Source organism: Plectropomus leopardus, chromosome 1 (assembly GCF_008729295.1).
Source record: "Plectropomus leopardus isolate mb chromosome 1, YSFRI_Pleo_2.0, whole genome shotgun sequence".
Classification (NCBI taxonomy): Eukaryota; Metazoa; Chordata; class Actinopteri; order Perciformes; family Serranidae; genus Plectropomus; species Plectropomus leopardus.
The window spans coordinates 25,488,332-25,506,480 of NC_056463.1; the positions used below are offsets into that span (position 1 = coordinate 25,488,332).

An 18,149-nucleotide genomic window follows, 5' to 3' on the forward strand; every position below is an offset into this window, starting at 1 on the left:
CCATCTCTCTCTCTCTCTTTTCCTCTGTCCCTGCCCACTCTCTCTTTCTCTTTGCATTACCACTCTCTATTCCTCTCACCCTGCCCTCCCTCCCCTCTCTCCCTTTTCATTGTTAAAGGCAGAGAGCACAAAAGGGGTTTTTAATTAAGGCAGGATGCTGCTAAACGAGGGGCTTCTAAAGTCCAGTCGGCCTGTAAAAGATCCCCGTTCTACAGGGACCCATAAAACACAGACAGCGCCTTGACGGGGAATGAAGAGCCTGATGGCAGAGGAAAGGGTGGGGGAATGACTACAGACGGGCAAACAGGTAGGCAGACAGACAGCCAAAGCAGACAGACGGACTGAATGGAAAAAGACAGAAAGAGCAATTGGAAACAGCGACAGACAACTGTCTTTTAATGTGCTTTAAAGGGGACCTGTTATGCTCATTTTCAGGTTCATACTTGTATTTCTGTTTCTACAAGAACATGTTTCAATGCTTTAACTTTCAAAAACGCTGTATTTTTCTCAATTTGTGCTGGAACACTTGCTTTCACCTTCTGTCTAAAATGTTTTGTTTTTGCTCCTGCCTCTTTAAGCCCCCCTCCCGAAAAGCCCAGTCATCTCTGATTGGTCAGCATTTCTGGGTCCTCTGCATCATCATTGCAGCAAGGGGAAAATACTGTAACAGAGTATAGCGACACTTTCTAAAAGCTTCACACACCCGGACATGTACCAGTAGGAATATGATCTGAAATTGAGGAGAAATTAACATCTGCAACCAAGTTTGCTGGTTTTCCTGACATTAGCATGTTGCTACATGTAGCACTGTATGTTATTTAAACCCTCGCAGTAGTGTGCCTGCAGCAGATGACTGTATAAAGAAATCTGTCATCAGCTGATGTTAGCTTGTTGCAAAAATAGATTTAAAAAAACAACAATGAAAAAAACATAAGTATAGAGAACAGTCTGAGGTTTTGGCTGATTTGGGTTGCAGCGGTACACTGTTTTCAAGGAATACCGTCCAAGGTATGAAAATTGGCGATTATCATACCGTGTACAAAAAAATGCATTCACACATTAATTCAGATTTTGATTCTAATAAAGTATTTGTTAAATTAAAAAATCCCAACAAACTGATAGTGACTGATAATGATAATGCTGTCATACCCTAAAACTATTATATTTTCTGATATGGTTATGGTGCCGTAAAATTCGCATAGCGCTGCAACTCTATTGCTCACAGGGATTAGCCTACTTTTACATAGGTTTACTTCATGATTTGAAACTATGAACAAGTGATATAGTATATTATATATATATGTATATATATATATATATATATATATATATATTATATATATACATAGCATATTAGATCCCCTTTAATTCATTTAATGAACAGCAAGATGAGACAAAGCTGTCTTTTTCATCTAACAGGCCCTTCACAGGTACTCTGAGGCAAATACGCCATTCCCAGAAATTCAGTTCTTTCTTTTTGAGGCAATTTTTCCTTTAATCAAGTGACATGACATTTATAATATACAATACTTTGGCCTTCCACCCCCTTTTCATCATATATTTTATTCCCACCACCACTTCTCCCCTCCCCTCCCTGCAAGTTCTTCTAATTCGGTGACTCCATTAATCGTGGCTTTGTGGTATTCACCAATGTCTATAAATCCGTTTATCTGATACTAAGGTAGGCCTTCAGTTTTAAATGAGGGGAAGGCACTGTGAGAGGTTTGGACACAAATCAAGAAAGAGGAAAGGAGGTAAAAAAATAAAAAGGGTGTAGAAAGTCGATGATGGGATACAGAGACATGAAACATATATAAGGTGCTAGAATAAGCAAGGATGAAATAAATGTAAATGTGGCAAAGAGTGATGGGACGATGAGGGATCGCACAGGGTTGCCTATGTTCTAGCGGAGGGAGAGAAATACAGTGGTGACAGAAAAAGAGAGTAGAGCCATTTAAGTAGATGATGTGATGGTGATGATTTAATCTCTCCTTTTTCACTCTTTATGCTCTTTTGTGCCCCCTCCCTTCGACCGTCAATCCCTCTGAGTACCATTAAGTGAAAGAGTTTAAGTGCCAAAAGATCTCAGGCACTTTTTCCTTTCTCTCTCTCTCTCAAATTCTCATCTATCTCTCTTTCCTTCTCCCTTTCCATTCCTCCGTCTCTCTTTTCCTCTATCATCTCGTTTTCTCCCGCTCACATCTTGTCTACGTGCTCTCTCTCTCTCTGCTTATAAATGAAAAATAATGGCTGGGGAAGGGGGAGGAATAAAAAGAATAAAAAAGAAGACATGCGTGCAGAGGAGAGGAGAAGAGGAAAGAAGATTAAGAAATCACAGCCAGTGCGCTGTGCTGAGCGAGAGGTTGAATGCATTTATGTATGTATGTTATCAGTATAATTATGGCGCTATGTAACGACGGCTCAGTGCTGAAAGAGCAGTCTTATTGTGCCTGTCTGCTCTTCAGATGAGTGTGGAGAGAGAGGGAATGGGTTGGGTCTCTTTTTTATCTATCAATTCTTTATGTTTTTAGGTGTTAAAAGTGGTTTATATAAAGAGGAAAAAAGCTTGAGGGTTTCTTTTTCTTTTTGTATTTTCACAAGGGGCTCAAAGATGTGAATAGCGTGTTGTGAGATGTTTGCACAAAAAACGGAGTAATAAGATTTAAGTATTAGCAGTTTTGCTTAATTCTGTTACAGAAGAAGGGTTTTGAATTTCATTTTCCTCCTGCTTTTCTATTTTGATGCAACAAAAACAAAACATAAAAAATAAAGTAAAAGAATGTTTATAAAAAGAAAATGACCTTGAAGAAGTCTAATTCTGTCACATAATTTAAATGTGTAATTATAATAATTATAAATATAGTTTTTACCTAGCTCTTTTCCTTTTTCCCCAGTCATTTTCCCATACCTTTTTCCCTTGACATTTTTCAAGTTTTTTTTAAAACTAAATTCCTAAATCTACTTATTTGTGAAACATTTATTACCAATTTGCTCATTGCCTTTTCACCAATCTTTTTTGAAAGACACGGCACCAGTTTGCTCGGGGATCAAAGCTCTAAAGTCATGTTGATCCAGGTTTCAAAGGGTTAAATAATAAAAATAATTTTAGGTTTGCATCAACAACATAAAAAAAAGAAACCAACCAGGTTGACACTTTCATCAAACGCAATTTTTTTCGAGTTACGAAAGTTGTTTTCTTTTTTTTGTCAGCCATAAATAAGTTAATCGTAGTACACTGTGAGTCTATTTCATTGAGGACTGGCAGTTAATTCCCCAAGGTTTATATTTTAGGATTAGTGCCCTTGGTAAAACTGACCACACATATTCTGTTTGTGACACCATAGAGACTGTTAGTTCCTGCAGACATCAAATATTCAGCAACTATTCACACACAAACACACACACACACACACACACACACACTAGCAAGATTACCACCTTCCCTTGTCTCCATTTCCAACTCGATCCCTGTCATTTTCTCTTTCTCTTGAGGCACCGTGACTCATGAAAAAGAGATAAATATGTGGGAGAGAAGAGAAAGAGTAACTGAAAAAATAGAATGAAAAAAGAAAGAAGAAAAGGAGTGGAAAGATGAAGAAAAGAAGAAAAATCTTTTTTTTCCTGTGTTTTGAAGGAAGGTGGGCCACTATAGTATGACAAGCTGTCATTAGAGCGGTGGGCTGATGCGGCGCCCTGACAACTGGCAGGGACAAACATACAATCATCGTATTAGAGCAACTACTCTCTGCCTCACTCTGTGCTCCTTTACTTTCTGTGAACTGGCACCCTTTTATTATGTACAATCTTTGTACGACTGCTTCGCTAGATGGAAGCCATAAACACAAACTGATCCTCAAACAGCTCCAAACTGTTTTTTGTCCCGCCCCAGGTTAAAGAAGACAAGCAGCGTAAGTAGCTGCAAGTTGAACAGAGGTTTACAAGCAGGATCTCATTTTATTATTCACTTTTCTCTACCTTCAGAGGTTTAGATAACACTCAGTTTGTTAATATCTGACTGTATGACAGCTCATGTTGCTTGGCCTGCTGGACCCCGCTGTCCATGTTGTCGTGTCTACAGCTCTCAGCAATTACATGGGTGAGTCTTATCATAACCAATACAAATGATGGTCCAATAATATAATCAACCAATATATGATTAAAAATCTCAATTTTTTAACTGAAAGAGATCAAATGTGCACCTATGATGCAAAAAAGTTTTAAATGTTATCCGATCAATGAAAACTGCTGTTAAAATACGTACATTTAAGTTAAAGTTTGGTATTTTTCAACCTGGATCCTATTTTCTGATGTTTTTGTGTCTGTGTTACAAATGGGAGCAACAGTTTTAAAACTGATTCCCGTATTGAGTGAGACGGCTGTAGACAGCAGTGACAAAACAGGCTGCAATATAAACACTGTGGGCATATTTGCTCCCTCAATTTTCGTCCACTAAAAGTGCTTGTTTTTGCCTCTGACAGGCTCAGATTATTGTTTTTAGTGTTGGAAAATATTATGGAGAAATTCCTACAGAGATCAACTTTTTGTTAAAGAGTATGATCCTTTTTGCATAACTACAAACGGCCCCAAAATCTCTATCGCCAAAGACACCAGACTAAACACTATTTTTAGCATGTATAGAGCTTGCATATTTCTCAAACTGTGTGAATTAAGGGTTTATTTCAACCATATTGGAATTGGTGATTGTTGGAAAAGTGGAAACACAAACTAAGACCTTTTTTCTTTAGTCTCTGCTGTCTTTGAATAAAGTGTGTTTCATGATAACATTTTTAAAAGTTTTTTAAAATGGAGTCTGGAGCGTTTTGCAATAGTGATTTTGAGGTTGTTTTTGGTTAAACCAATGTTACTTTTTAACAAAAAGGTGCGTTTGTAGGGCTCGTCTCCATAATGTTGTTTAATGCTTGCAATAACAGTCTGGGCATGTCAGCAGCAAAAAACAAGCAGTTTGAGTGGATGTATATGGAAGATGCAAAATTGCAGCCTGAAGCAATGTTAAAAATTTGTCATCCAATCGGTCATTTCAACTAAAAAAAAAATGGGCAAATGGGGTTTAGGTTGATGAATTCTCAGCTTACCCTTTCAGAACGGACACAATGCATGTAACTACACCCTAACAAACTTTAGTTAATGTGGGTATAGAAAAATTAAGCATCTGACTGCCCTGACAATATTTTTAAAACCAAATGCCCATGGAGAAAAGCGATAAAAATGAGTAAAGAAGAGTAAGAGGAGAGGGGGGAAACAGAGAGGAAAGAGAAGTGGTAGCAATAGAGACAGAGAAGGCAGAAGTGCTGACAATGTAGCTACCACGGGTTGGCTAATACCTTTCTATCACACCAAGCATTGTGCTCTCGATGCTGATAAGAACACACAGTCCAATAAGCAAAAAGAAAAAAAAGAGAGAGAGAGAGTGAAAACCTTACACAATTCTATCTCGATGATACCGGCAGAGCTTTGGGAGGAAGGGAAAGTGAAGGAAGGATGGAAGACAGAAAGGAAAATACATTGAATTACAGAATGGGGTAAGAGGGGGAACAGAGCAAAAAATGCATTTACATTTCCATAGTCAAATGAATAGAACGATTTCATCAATAGACCGAATTGCTTTTTCAGCCCTTCACACTCGTCTGTTTATTTTTCTTTCTTTGCTCTATTTCTCTCACTATTCTACTCTCCTTTCAACGCGGTCCTATCTGTGGAGGGTTGTTGAACTGCTTGTCAGCTTGTTAGTTCGATACATGCAGCAGTGAGTTTGCGCACAAAAACACAAACACATAAACTTGTTGGCTGCACACATAGTATAGGTTAAAAATGAGTGCCTCAAGAGTCAAGAATTACACATTTTCTATTTCCTAGGGGCTGAATTATTGGACCGGGGCAAAGAAAAACTCAAACAAACAAAACCAAAAAAATCTTTGTGTGTGTCATTCTCTGTGACATTTTCTGGGTAAGTAGTAATTGAATCTGTGTTTTTACATGCGCACTGTGTTAGGTGTTCGCACAGTTTAAATGCAGAGAAACAGAGAGGGAAAATAATCTTTGTGTATGTGTGTGAGCGCGCGTGTGTGTGTGTGTGTGTGTGTGTGAGTTTAGCTCCATAAACTCACAGTGTGTCAATGATTATAGTTGTTTTCAGGGAGAAAAATGAATAAAAAAAAGAATAAAAACTCACGCAGCGACAGTCAATCTAAACCACTCTCCCTCCTACTGAGCACTCTCTCACCCTCTCTTTCTGCTCTCTTTGGGTCTCAATCTCTCTCTCTCTCTCTCTCTCTCTCTCTCTCTCCAGTCATTTCTACCTCTCTCACACACAAACACACTCTATCTTTGCTTCTCCCTCTTTCTCGTGCATCCACACCCTGTCACACACCCCATGCAAACACACACACCAGGGAGCAGATCAATTGTTACAGTGTTAGTCGGGCAGGAAACCTGTAATTCACTTCATTGGCTGCAGAATAAACCCCTGATTACATACAATCAATGTGATAATGGCTAAAACACATTCTGCCCAATGGGCTGTCGGGCTGTAAAGACCGGCAGAGGAGAGGAAACGTGAGTGTGTGTGTCTATATTCCTGAGTGTGTGAGCGTGTGTTTAGACACCACGACCCCTTCTAGGTATGAATTTTAATGCAACGAACACAGACCAGCATGCACCTTTGCTGTGCACAAACACATACACAGGTGTGAAATGAATTGGGGAAGACTAACAGAGACCCACCAGTGGGGCTAAAGCTGTTATGATGCATCCTGGGGTTTATAAAGTTTATACACACACACACAAACACACACAAACACACACATCGTGTAGATGTGAATGGATAAACAGTGGGAGACCGCACACACAGGGCAGCCTCAGTCAAACACAATTGATTAAGAATTATGTGCTCTCCAAACTGCAGATTGAAAACATCATGTTGAGTGTGGTGATATCGATACATTTCATATGTCTTCTATCATCACTTGCATTTGTTAAAACTGTTTCATCTTCTTTTTTTCCCCTTCCGGTCTGCTCTCTTCTCATAAAAGGTGATATCATTCCAAATTTTAAAGGGAATTCCTTTTCCTCTCAAAGTCTATCCTCGTCTGTATGAAGGATGATTTAGATTTGAGAGTGTTGGTGTAGATATATAAGTGGAAAGATATGAAGACGTTGAGCTTGTTCAGGGAAAAAACGTGAAAGCAGTGCACCGCTAACCCTGTGTATGTGTGTATGTGTCTGTGTGTGTGTGTGTCTGTGTCAGATGGGAATCTTGATGATTTAGGTCATTTTCTTGCGGAGCAGTAGCTGATAAGTGTGTTGCTGCCAGGCACTATCTTTGTCACCATGTCTCTCTCTCTCCTTACCTCTCTCTTTGTCTCTCTCTCTCTTTCTGTCTCCTTTATCTGCTGTGTGTCATTGTGTTTGTAAGGGTGGTTGTCTACTGTAAGAACAGTGCTTTAAACCTCGAAAACAGCACTATCCAGTACACTGCACATCACAAGTACAGTCATTCTGTTAGCTACACTCAAGTATTTATTTACTAAATAATCAAATAGACAAATTACTGCAAATTAGACATCTAAATTGGTTTTATTTTAGGACTTGCCGGACTAAATTGCCCAGCATGTACTTGTTGTGACCTCAAGCTTTTCACTGGAAAAGGCTGAAGAGAGGAAATCAATGAAATTATTGAATGCATCCTCTTGTTAGGTAAACCTTTTGCAGAAGATGCTGCTTGTGGCAGACGTAAAATCCTGTAATGAACAAATTTTACATTCATATTTAATTTGTTGTGAACAATAAGTCTGAGCACATTTCTACTGTGTATTCACATGATGTCGGCATGTTTGTGTAGGGGTATAAGGGATACACACTGTAGGCTGGTTCCTTTATAAAAGAAAGGTCATTGATCAAGGTTAGTGTTCGTCTCTCTTTCTACGTGTGTGTGTGTGTGTGTGTGTGGATTAGCAGTGTTATCGCAAAGCATTAGGGGTGCAACAGCCCTTCCAAACACTTACCGACACTTCTGTGTGCCATCGTGGCTGACACACACACACACACACACACACACACACGCGCGCACGCGCGCATACACACACAAACGCACACATTCAAGCATTCTCGTACAGTGAGAGCTCTCCTACGCTCTCTCAGACAGATAGAGACCTGGGCAAGGTGCCGTATCAAATGAAATTGCGCAGACGTACAATAAAAAAAAGTGTTTAAAAAAACAAAATAACCCCCGTCGGATTAAAAATACATTTTATTAAGCAGATGGTGAAAGAGGATTTCCACTCTAGTAAATATGACAGGGCTTTCAAATGTGACATGGGACGGAGGCAGAGAGAGAGAGGGGAGGGGAGGAAGAGGGAAACAGACAAGGAGGGAATGGGAACAGAGCACTATGCTGCAAAAGAGAGGAGAGACGGAGAAAGGGAGAGAGAAAGAGAGAGACAGAGGGGAGTAAAGTGGTGCTCGATCTGAAAAATTGAGGGAAAAAGAGGAAATAAGGAGAAAAAGAAATGTAGGGGAGAAGAGGAGAGGAGACATAAGCGAGTAGAGCGCCAAAGCTGCATTCTTTAAGCAGATCAGATTTGGGGAAATTGGGCTGTCACTACAGGATTGTGATGATTTACACCTATCCATCACGGGGGGAGAGAGAGAGGCAGAGCTGGAGTATGTACAATAATGCACAGCATCTGTAAAAATGGAGAAAATCCTCCCTAAAAGGGCTGCGTTCACTGCTTACTTTTCAATTCAGCATTCAATATTCTACAAATAACACATTTAGAAACAGGGAAAGCATGTTTAAGATTCTGTGAATTACCGGCACATATAGAAGTGTAGTGATTGGTCAATTGCTTCACTTCTTTCACTGTATGATGACATTACGCGATCGGTAGTCTGGGTCAAAAGGAGAAGGCGAAAGATGTCTTGAAATACAACATTTACTCCCAAATAACACAGATGTAATAAATGATCATTTGAAAGCACGTTTAAAGCTGGATTGATTGTATTGTCACCAGCTGCTGTTGACACTCGTCCCCTCTGCCTGGTCGCCTGATCTTTCCTCTCTTTCCTTCTGCCCTCCTCCCTCCCCCTCTCCCTCCCCTCACTGCTGGCTGATGCACCTTACAGCCTCGCTCCTGGACCATCTGTTAGGGAATCTAATTCACATCCAGTCATAATCAGGTTTGCTGGAGTGCCCACTGTCTCTGCCTCTCTGTCTGTCTCTTTCCGGCCTACCTGCTTCTTTCTGTCTGTTTTACATTCTGTCTTTGGTTATTTACCATTCACAGCTTTTTTTTTCCTTTTTCATTTTTCTAGTGTCCTTTCTAGCCTGCTTCAGTTCAATTTTGTGTATTTGGACATTTCATTATCATTTTGCTCTTTATTTTCCTTTCGTTACTCCTTTCTATACACAGTAGAAAACAGCACCAGTGAATGGACTTACAACACTGATATGATCTCATCTTGTCATTGTGTGCATTTTTAGGCCTGAAGTTTTTTTGGTTGCATTAAAGCATAATCTACAGGAATAAAGTAACTGTTCATTTTGGCTATGCCTTCACAAGGTTTAAATGAAATTAATTGAATTAATTAAAATTACATAAAAATTAATTAAATTCTGGTTTCCTAAAAAGTCAGAATTGCAATTTACAAGAATTTAAATACTCTGTGGCAGTTTAATGGTAAAATTAAATTATAAGCATCAATTTCATATTGCAAGGAAAACCTAGGTGCTGCATTGATAGTGTCTTCATTGTACATGCTCATGCGTGTGCATGTGTGTGTGTGTGTGTGTTTATCCATGACTGAGAATAAGGCGAGTTAAGGTGAAGGGGGTGGAAGTTAATGAGAGGTGAGTGTCTGAAACCTCTCTCTCTCTTTCTCTCTTTCGCTCTCTCTCTCTGCTCCAGCAGTAATCCTCTTCTATAAATCTGCAATCCAATCAGCGTTGTCCACACTTACACACAAACACACACACACACACACACACACATACGCACACACATGCACACAAACACAGAGCTGTTGGGAGGCCCATCTGTGTGTTAAGGCAATCTGCTTTATCATTATGATTACATTGGGCTCAGTTTACAGCAATGTGAGAGTGAGTGTGTGTGTGTGTGTGTGTTTGTGTGGACAACGCTGATTGGATTGCAGATTTATAGAAGAGGATTACTGCTGGAGCAGAGAGAGAGAGCGAAAGAGAGAAAGAGAGAGAGAGGTTTCAGACACTCACCTCTCATTAACTTCCACCCCCTTCACCTTAACTCGCCTTATTCTCAGTCATGGATAAACACACACACACACACACACACACACACATACGCACACACATGCACACAAACACAGAGCTGTTGGGAGGCCCATCTGTGTGTTAAGGCAATCTGCTTTATCATTATGATTACATTGGGCTCAGTTTACAGCAATGTGAGAGTGAGTGTGTGTGTGTGTGTGTGTTTGAGCACACCCTGACTGCCTGACATTAATCACATTCGCATGGTTTGATGGCCTAAATAAAAAGAGGAATAATATTGTTGCTGTCCAATGAAAACTGCAGATCTCCAAAAACAAATTAGGAATTTTTTCAGAATGGAAAAAGCTCCAGGAAACAGCATATGAAGGTGTTCTATATTATTTCTTATATATAAACATATATATATATATATAAAGATTTTGGATAGATTGAAAATGTTATTCCTAGTGATAACAACTGAAAACTAAAATGTAATTACAAATAAAAATAATTATGCATTTTGACATATCTTGAAATTTTGGCCTTGACTCTATAAATGGTGTTGTTGGCGTTTTCCCTCAAATAAGTGCATGTGTGTGACAGTGTTTATGTTTATTGTGTGAGTCGATCGCATCATCACAGTTGGAGGTCAGATATCCTGGAGGGGATGTTCAGGTGATCTTAAACTGCATGTGTGTGTGTGTTTTTACGAATGAGCTCTTTCTACTGTGTGTGTATGCGTATTTGTCTGAGAGGGTGAGCTGAGGTGAGGTGACTGGTATTTTTTCTTATCTTTACCATTTAATGCCCAATTATTTATGCCCCCCCCCCCCTTTTTTTTAAGGAATGTGCTGTTTCATTGGCTGATACCAATATGTGGATGATAAGGGCATTCCTAAAAAAAGAAAGTATTCGCCTTGTTGACTGCCTTTTGGCCTTTCGGCAATAAGTTGTCAATCACTGTTGGTGGGGGCCAGTGTTTTTCCACTGTGTCACATGAACTTTGCGACTGCTTTAAAAATCAGGGCTGTGTATGTGTGTGTGTGTGTGTGTGCGTGTGTCGGAATGAAAAAACACAGTAAACTCACTTTTGTCACATCAGAGGACACACGCTATAGTTTCCCTGATAATGCTACGCTGTGAACAACAAATCCAGGTTGAAATCGGCAGGAGGAGAGCTAGTTGATGTCAGCTGTTAGCAGCTGGTGATTGGAACTAACAGCTGACAGAGGTTGCATTGAATTACATTATGATGCATTCAAGTTCCATTCAGTAAAAAGGGAAACCTTTTACTGCAAAAGACTTTCTTGAGAAGTTCTTTTTTATCATTTCTATTTTAAATGACAGCAGATTGTCTTTAAACGTTAAGCTCTCATAGCGCATTCAAATGTACTCTAATAATAAAACATAGTTTTTTGGTAAGAAAATGAGATAAATACAGTTTTTTGAAGTAATAAAATAAATAAATATTTAGAAATATTTGTCACAGCACCATAAAATACATATTAGAGAGGGAATTATGATGTTTGTAGCAAAAGTGCCTTTGAAGCGGTTCTAAAAAAAGTTTTGTCATGTGAAAGATGGTTATTTTAAAGGTTGTTTTATAAATTTGTATGATTGAATTTGTTCTCATTTAAAGGTAGTGTAATGACGGACTGAATGACTTCAAAACTGTTTTTTTTTTTTTTTTTACAATAAAGATGTCTTTGTTTCCCTGACACAAAAGAGTTAGATCTCTATTGACCTCAACTTTTTTTTTTTTGCTGTTTTAAATAAGGGGAGAAATTTTGAATTGATTATTATTGATTAAATGTATGATCCCTTAGTTCCGTTAAGCTGTTCCAGTTTCAGGTTTCAGGCACTGTGAATGCTATTTCTCTACTGTTATGACTTGGGATACCTGACCGCATAAACTCAGAAAATGTAAACTTACACAGATATTGTTGTTATAATCTGAGGAATGTTGTTGCATCACAGGTCATGTTTTGGCACTTGAATATACAATTACAATATCAACTGGAATTTATTTAAACTTGGTCCAAAAACTGAACCAGTGCAGCGCAAATAATGTTCCCCAATGTGAGGTCTAATATGTGTGTGTGTGTGAAAGTGTGTGAAAATATAAGTGTGTGACTTCAAGCCATGGCGTGACTCCCTAGCCCCTGGCAAACCTTTACACCTCTCATCACCAGACTTCACTGTTTGCCAACATACACACACACTCACATTGTGCTAGTAACACTCCTTTTGGTGATTGGTCGAGAGTCTGCGTGAGAATGGCTTGCCAGACCTCTAATTGGCTTGACCCAGACTAACCCTGAAATCCTATTGGACTTAGACTCCCCAGTCTACAGTGCACGACATGGGTGTACACACACACACACACACACACACACACACACACACACACACACACACACACACACACACACACACACACACACACAAACTCAAACACATTAAAATTAACAATGCACAAATCAATACTATTCTAATAGGCTGCAATAATAAAACAACAGTAACAACATAGATAGAAATGTTCATTAAGGTAATCTTGTCAGTTAGTGAGCTCATGCAGCATAATGTTGTTTGGTCACAAACAACTAACATCCAGAGACAGACTATCTAAACTCACCGAAAACTTCCACATTCATCAGTAGCGATCAATAGACAAAGTCTTAAAAAGCCTATCTGAGCACTTTTTGCTACACTGGCATCTAATAATGCCAGTTCAAAACACTGACAGCACTTGGTAACAAAAATCTTACGTGAGAGAATATATAACAAAATTAAAGCGTATAGTGGGGAGCTCAATTATCACATACTTATTTGCATATAATGTGCATTAAGCCTGGATTTTGCTCATTATGTACAAAACATATACTTACAATTAAAGTTTGCAATCTGAGCATGTGTCTCTTATCCAGAGAAACTTAGAATGATTAAAAGCCAGAGAGAGGAAGTGACTGAGAGGGAGAGAAAGTCTGTCGATGTCTCATGCGTCACACATTTGCTGTGTTTTAACATGAAACAAGCAGCATATTTACAGTATATGTTCTAAAAATGGACCACGGCAGCCCTCACTTTCACCTACCGCATCATCAACACAAACCAAGAATGAGTTTCCATGGGAGAGCTTTAAAGTAAAAATTTTTACTTTGGTTTATGCGTTTCATGCTTTATTGCACATGCAGATGGCATGGGGGATTACTGTAATGGTAACAGTGACTGTCCTTCAACTGAATGATATGATTTAAAGCCTCTCTGCTGCGACACATTTGCACTACTGAAGTGTCCTTGAGCCAGAAGTTAAATCCTGCTTTTTTGTTATATTTATAAACTGTAAAAAATACATATTATATATTATTTACAGTTTACTATATATATATATATATATATATATATATAAAACAAAGATAGTGCTACAAAGATAGTGCTACAGGCAAAGAACAAAATGTGGTAAAATTAGAAAATTAATACAGAAGTAAACCTGTTAGGAAGAATTGGTGCAAATGAACAAACGTAGCTTACATACACAAGCACACACACACACACGCACACACAGAAAGTATTTTTAAGATGTGGAAAATTAAGTCTTTTCTCCTTATTCTGTTTCCCATGTGTTTTTAAAATCATTTTAGCTCATCAAATGTATTATTAATGTATTATAAAAGTAAACCAAATAGAGAGTATAGCCTGAAATTTAAGACTGGGCTGCTTCATGGACAACTCCTTCTCAACGACTATTGTCACTAAAGATCAGAAATAACTGTTTAGGGAGTGTAATAATAAGGAATCTTAGCAATGATTCTAGGAACTCATAGTGAGGGATTATAAAAGCTGAAAAAAAAACAATAAAAATTAAAATATTGTTATATATAAATAAAAAAAAAAACAAAATAAATACAAATTATTATCAAATAAAAAAATATAGACTACATAACATATATAGATTTTAGACAAAAGTTAGCTCTCTTGGTGCTACGTCTCTCTCTCTCTCTCACTCTCTAACACACACACACACACGCACACACACACACACACACACACACACACACACACACACACGGACCACTAAAAACTGTCTTTTGATGTCTTAAAGTGCTTGCCTTTTCTTTCTCTTTCATCTGCAGTTTATAGAGGTCAAGTGTGGCTTTTGTGTAAAACTGAACCTAACTGATTCATAGATTCTTCCTCTTTTAGGTTTTTTCGCTCTTTCCCTTTCTTTTTGTGCGTCTTTGGTCCGCTCGTCGTCTCGTCTTACCTGGGGTTGTAGAGGGCATGTGCGTCTCTCATGTGGTTGGCCTCTAGTGGATCGTAGCTCTGGTGCATCCTCCAGGCGCCAGCACCGCATTTACTATAGGTTGACTTGGAGTTATCGTCACTGCTGGTTCACCAATGGCCCCTTCGATAAGTTCATTCTGTAGGCGGGGACAGAGTGGGAGAAGGATGGATAAAAATACAGCCAGTGCAAGACAAAAAGTCAAGAAACAGCAGACGAGACTTGGCCTTTCTTATGCCACTTGGTGGTGTAACTGTCAAACTATTTTACTTTTGACTAAAAAATATGAAAATCTGTTAACATGAATAATAAAAAAAGTAATCGAAATGTTAACAGGAGAATGCATACAAATAAACTGGTCAAAGACAATAAAATAGTGCAAATAATGTGAAGGAACTTGAAGAAATGTAGAACATTTTTCAAAACAGGTGAGGACACTAACATGAATACAAAATAAAACTGAAAAGCTAATTTTAAAGTAAATAAAGTGTGAAGATAATAAGTGGTGATGATAAGTAGGAGACAGTGTAATGTGCTACAAAACACAGGCACGCACGCACGCACACACACACGCACACGTTCAAACATACACTTTTTGCTAGGCTGTCTGCCCGCAGTTGAAGAAGAATATGCAAACAGCTATACGAGTATGCAACTACTCAGCGCAGGCAGGACAGAGACAGGCAGGTCTGTGAACGGTCAGGTTGGAAGATGCGTAGAAAGACAGACTGACACACAGGCCAACATGCTGAGAGCACCGACAGGCAGACGGACAGACAGCTGTCAGCCAGACAGACAGATGCACAGAGACCAGGTTGTGACTTTAAACCAGTACATGAGACTTTTGTCCTGGAATGTGTTAACAAATTTCTGTCAAATACATCTGTGTACATCGGTGGACAGGGACAGGCTGCTAATTGAAGCACAGCCCGCTGTGTGTTTAATGTCAGAGGAGTTTTTACCACTTTTAGCCTTCCAAAAAGGGCTTTCAGACTGAGAGAATAAAAAAAGTAGAAGCACTGGAGGAGGGACTGCTACGCGTCAATCAAACCCAGCTCTGTCGTCAGGGGAGTAGCTGTCGCCAGGGTGATAAGGTCACTGTGGGCAACAGAATCAAAATCATCCATTGGGAAAAATAAATAAATTAAATAACAGGGCTTGCAAGCAAAGAAGGGACAGTAGGTGACGTCAAAGAGGAGGAGAGAAGGCAGGTTTACTTAAAAAAATGGCTGGGTGGCTTACATTTAAACAAAACTATCTGGGGAGATTGGAGAGGGGAGCAAAGCACTTTATTACAGGCGGAAAAATATCTAGAAAATACAGACTGGAGAATAGATGCCACACACAACTGGTAATAAAGTGATCCTTCTAAAATAACGCATAAGAGATTCCTGCAGGCGATGCTTGAGGCATTGCTGTGCTTTGCATTTTGAGCATTCGTATGTTTTTTTGCATAATGACAGAAAAGTGAAAATAATTATGCTATCTTACTAGAACATGGGCCTTGAAAGACGAAAATCATTTAATACTTGTACTTTTTAAAGTCTACCAATTGAAACTTGTAATTCTTTTACATCAGTTAACAAAGATACGGACTTATCTTTCCACGTCAAGTCAAAACATCTGGGAGCTCTTTAAGCAATGCAAGGCACTTAATGACTATTAAATTAAAATAAGCTTGTTACTTTTCGGTTATGGCTTTGCTGGATCTTTCCTCTAACTACTACACTCCTCTGTGTGTTAAGGTATTGTCTCTAGTGCTGTGTATCAGTAAACAGAGCAGGATGTTGGTATGTGTCACAAACTGATAGACACATGTTTACCACACAAACACACAACACGCGTGTGTGTACGTATGTGTGTGATGTCGTCCCGCTGTGGGTTGCTGTTTAGGTGAGGGCCACATAGGCAGGCAGGTAGACAGACCAATCACTCGTCTGACAGCCACCTCTCCCTCCATGCAGAGCTGGGCTGGCTCAGTGAGAGGTGGAGGGCCAGGGTGTGTAATATGTAGGTTTTAGTTCCACTCTGGTGAATAGGAGGAATCGATATCTCGCTGCTGCTGCTTCAGACACTTATTGGCTTTGGTTGCGGTGTCACAATGCTATATAGACAGGCAACACTTAATACTTTTTTTATTATTGGGGAGTGTCCGGGTGTCACACCGGACTGAGGTACACCCAGTGCTATGTATACAGGGTGTTATTACTTTGAATCCCTAACCCTGCCTTTCCAGTCCCATACAAGCATATCCTTCCGCAGGCCAACGTAACAAACAAACTAAACAAAAAGTAAAATTGAGATTAATCAAGAGGAAGAAAAATGTATTTAAGACTGAAAGGGTGAGGCAACTTATTTAGCTTTACAATCTCATTACCACGAACCATTAAACGCAATTTTAGAGAGAAAAGCGGAGTTTACCATTTCACAGATAAATCACTTTCATAATATTTTAGCTAAACAGCAAAACCCTTTTTGATTTTGCAGAAATCTCCTCCAGTCTGCCACTTGCATAAACCCCGACACTAAAACTGTTTGGGATTACAAAGGGAGATTCTGTTTTATCACATTATACCTTATGGCGAGGTAATCGGGTGTTTTTTTTCATGTCTTTACACATTCCGGCAGATTAAATTTTGGCTAAAAGGCGTCTTAAAATCACCAGACAATCATTTAAATCAGACGGTGTGTTATTCAGCAGTGTGTTATTCTAGGCAATATGGAGAAATCTTACATGAGAAAAATAAGACATGTTAACGGTAGAGTACTAAATATGAAATAGAAATTAAAATCTAATTTAATCTTTACCTGAAAGGATGCCGATTTTGTAAAGAAACCTTTAATTTAAAGCATTCATTAAAGTATTTACTCATTAACAAAATAAAAAGCTCAGGTCATTAATATTCATATCAGCAGACAAAATAAAAGAAGAGAATAAAAGGGAAGAGTATTAACCTGTGTGATTCTACCTGACCTATTTCACGCTCCTGTCACTACATCTAAGCAGCACCAGCACACACATACGCACACACGCATGCACGCACATACGCATACACACTCATATTGTGGATGGGAGGTTTGTGTTTGTGTTTGTGTATGTGTGTGTGTGTGTGTGTGTGTGTGTGTGTGTGTGTGTGTGTGTGTGTGTGTGTGCGCGAAAGAAGGGAGATCGTGGGTGTCTTTCTGATGCTCAGTGACTCGCTCATGTGTTGCTGGCCCATCTGTGAACAGAATGACCATGACACAGTATGTGTGTGTGTGTACGACATATGTATGTGCGTGTGTCTGCGCGTGTGTGTGTGTGTGTGACATGCTGATGCAGTGATTGATGAGACAGTTGCCATTCTTGCTAATGCAAAACGCACCTATCCCTGAAGGGAGCAAATGCCACAACACACACACATACACACACTTAGGCACACAGGGCTGCAACTGCCCTACCTAATTACCCCTCTCGTCAGAGCAGTGTGATGTCTTCCAGTCACATACACAAAAAATACCCACATAAAGGTAGTTTCATAAACAAGCACATTTGTATGGGTGATAAAAATGATAAATACACACTTTTGCATACATAACATGCAATAACAAAAAAACAGAAAAAGGAAAGTGAAAAAAAAC

At 39.1% G+C, this 18,149-nt stretch overlaps 1 protein-coding gene across 1 annotated transcript in view; it reads right to left on the minus strand.

Annotated features, from left to right (window-relative positions):
- The window catches only part of esrrga (estrogen-related receptor gamma a), a 71,754-nt gene extending 57,088 nt beyond the window's left edge, over positions 1 to 14,666 (minus strand). Inside the window, 2 exon segments of the mRNA XM_042486879.1 lie at positions 14,511 to 14,636; positions 14,638 to 14,666. Coding sequence (XP_042342813.1) covers positions 14,511 to 14,636; positions 14,638 to 14,666 — 155 coding nt within the window.
- Positions 14,667 to 18,149: the final 3,483 nt, after the last annotated feature.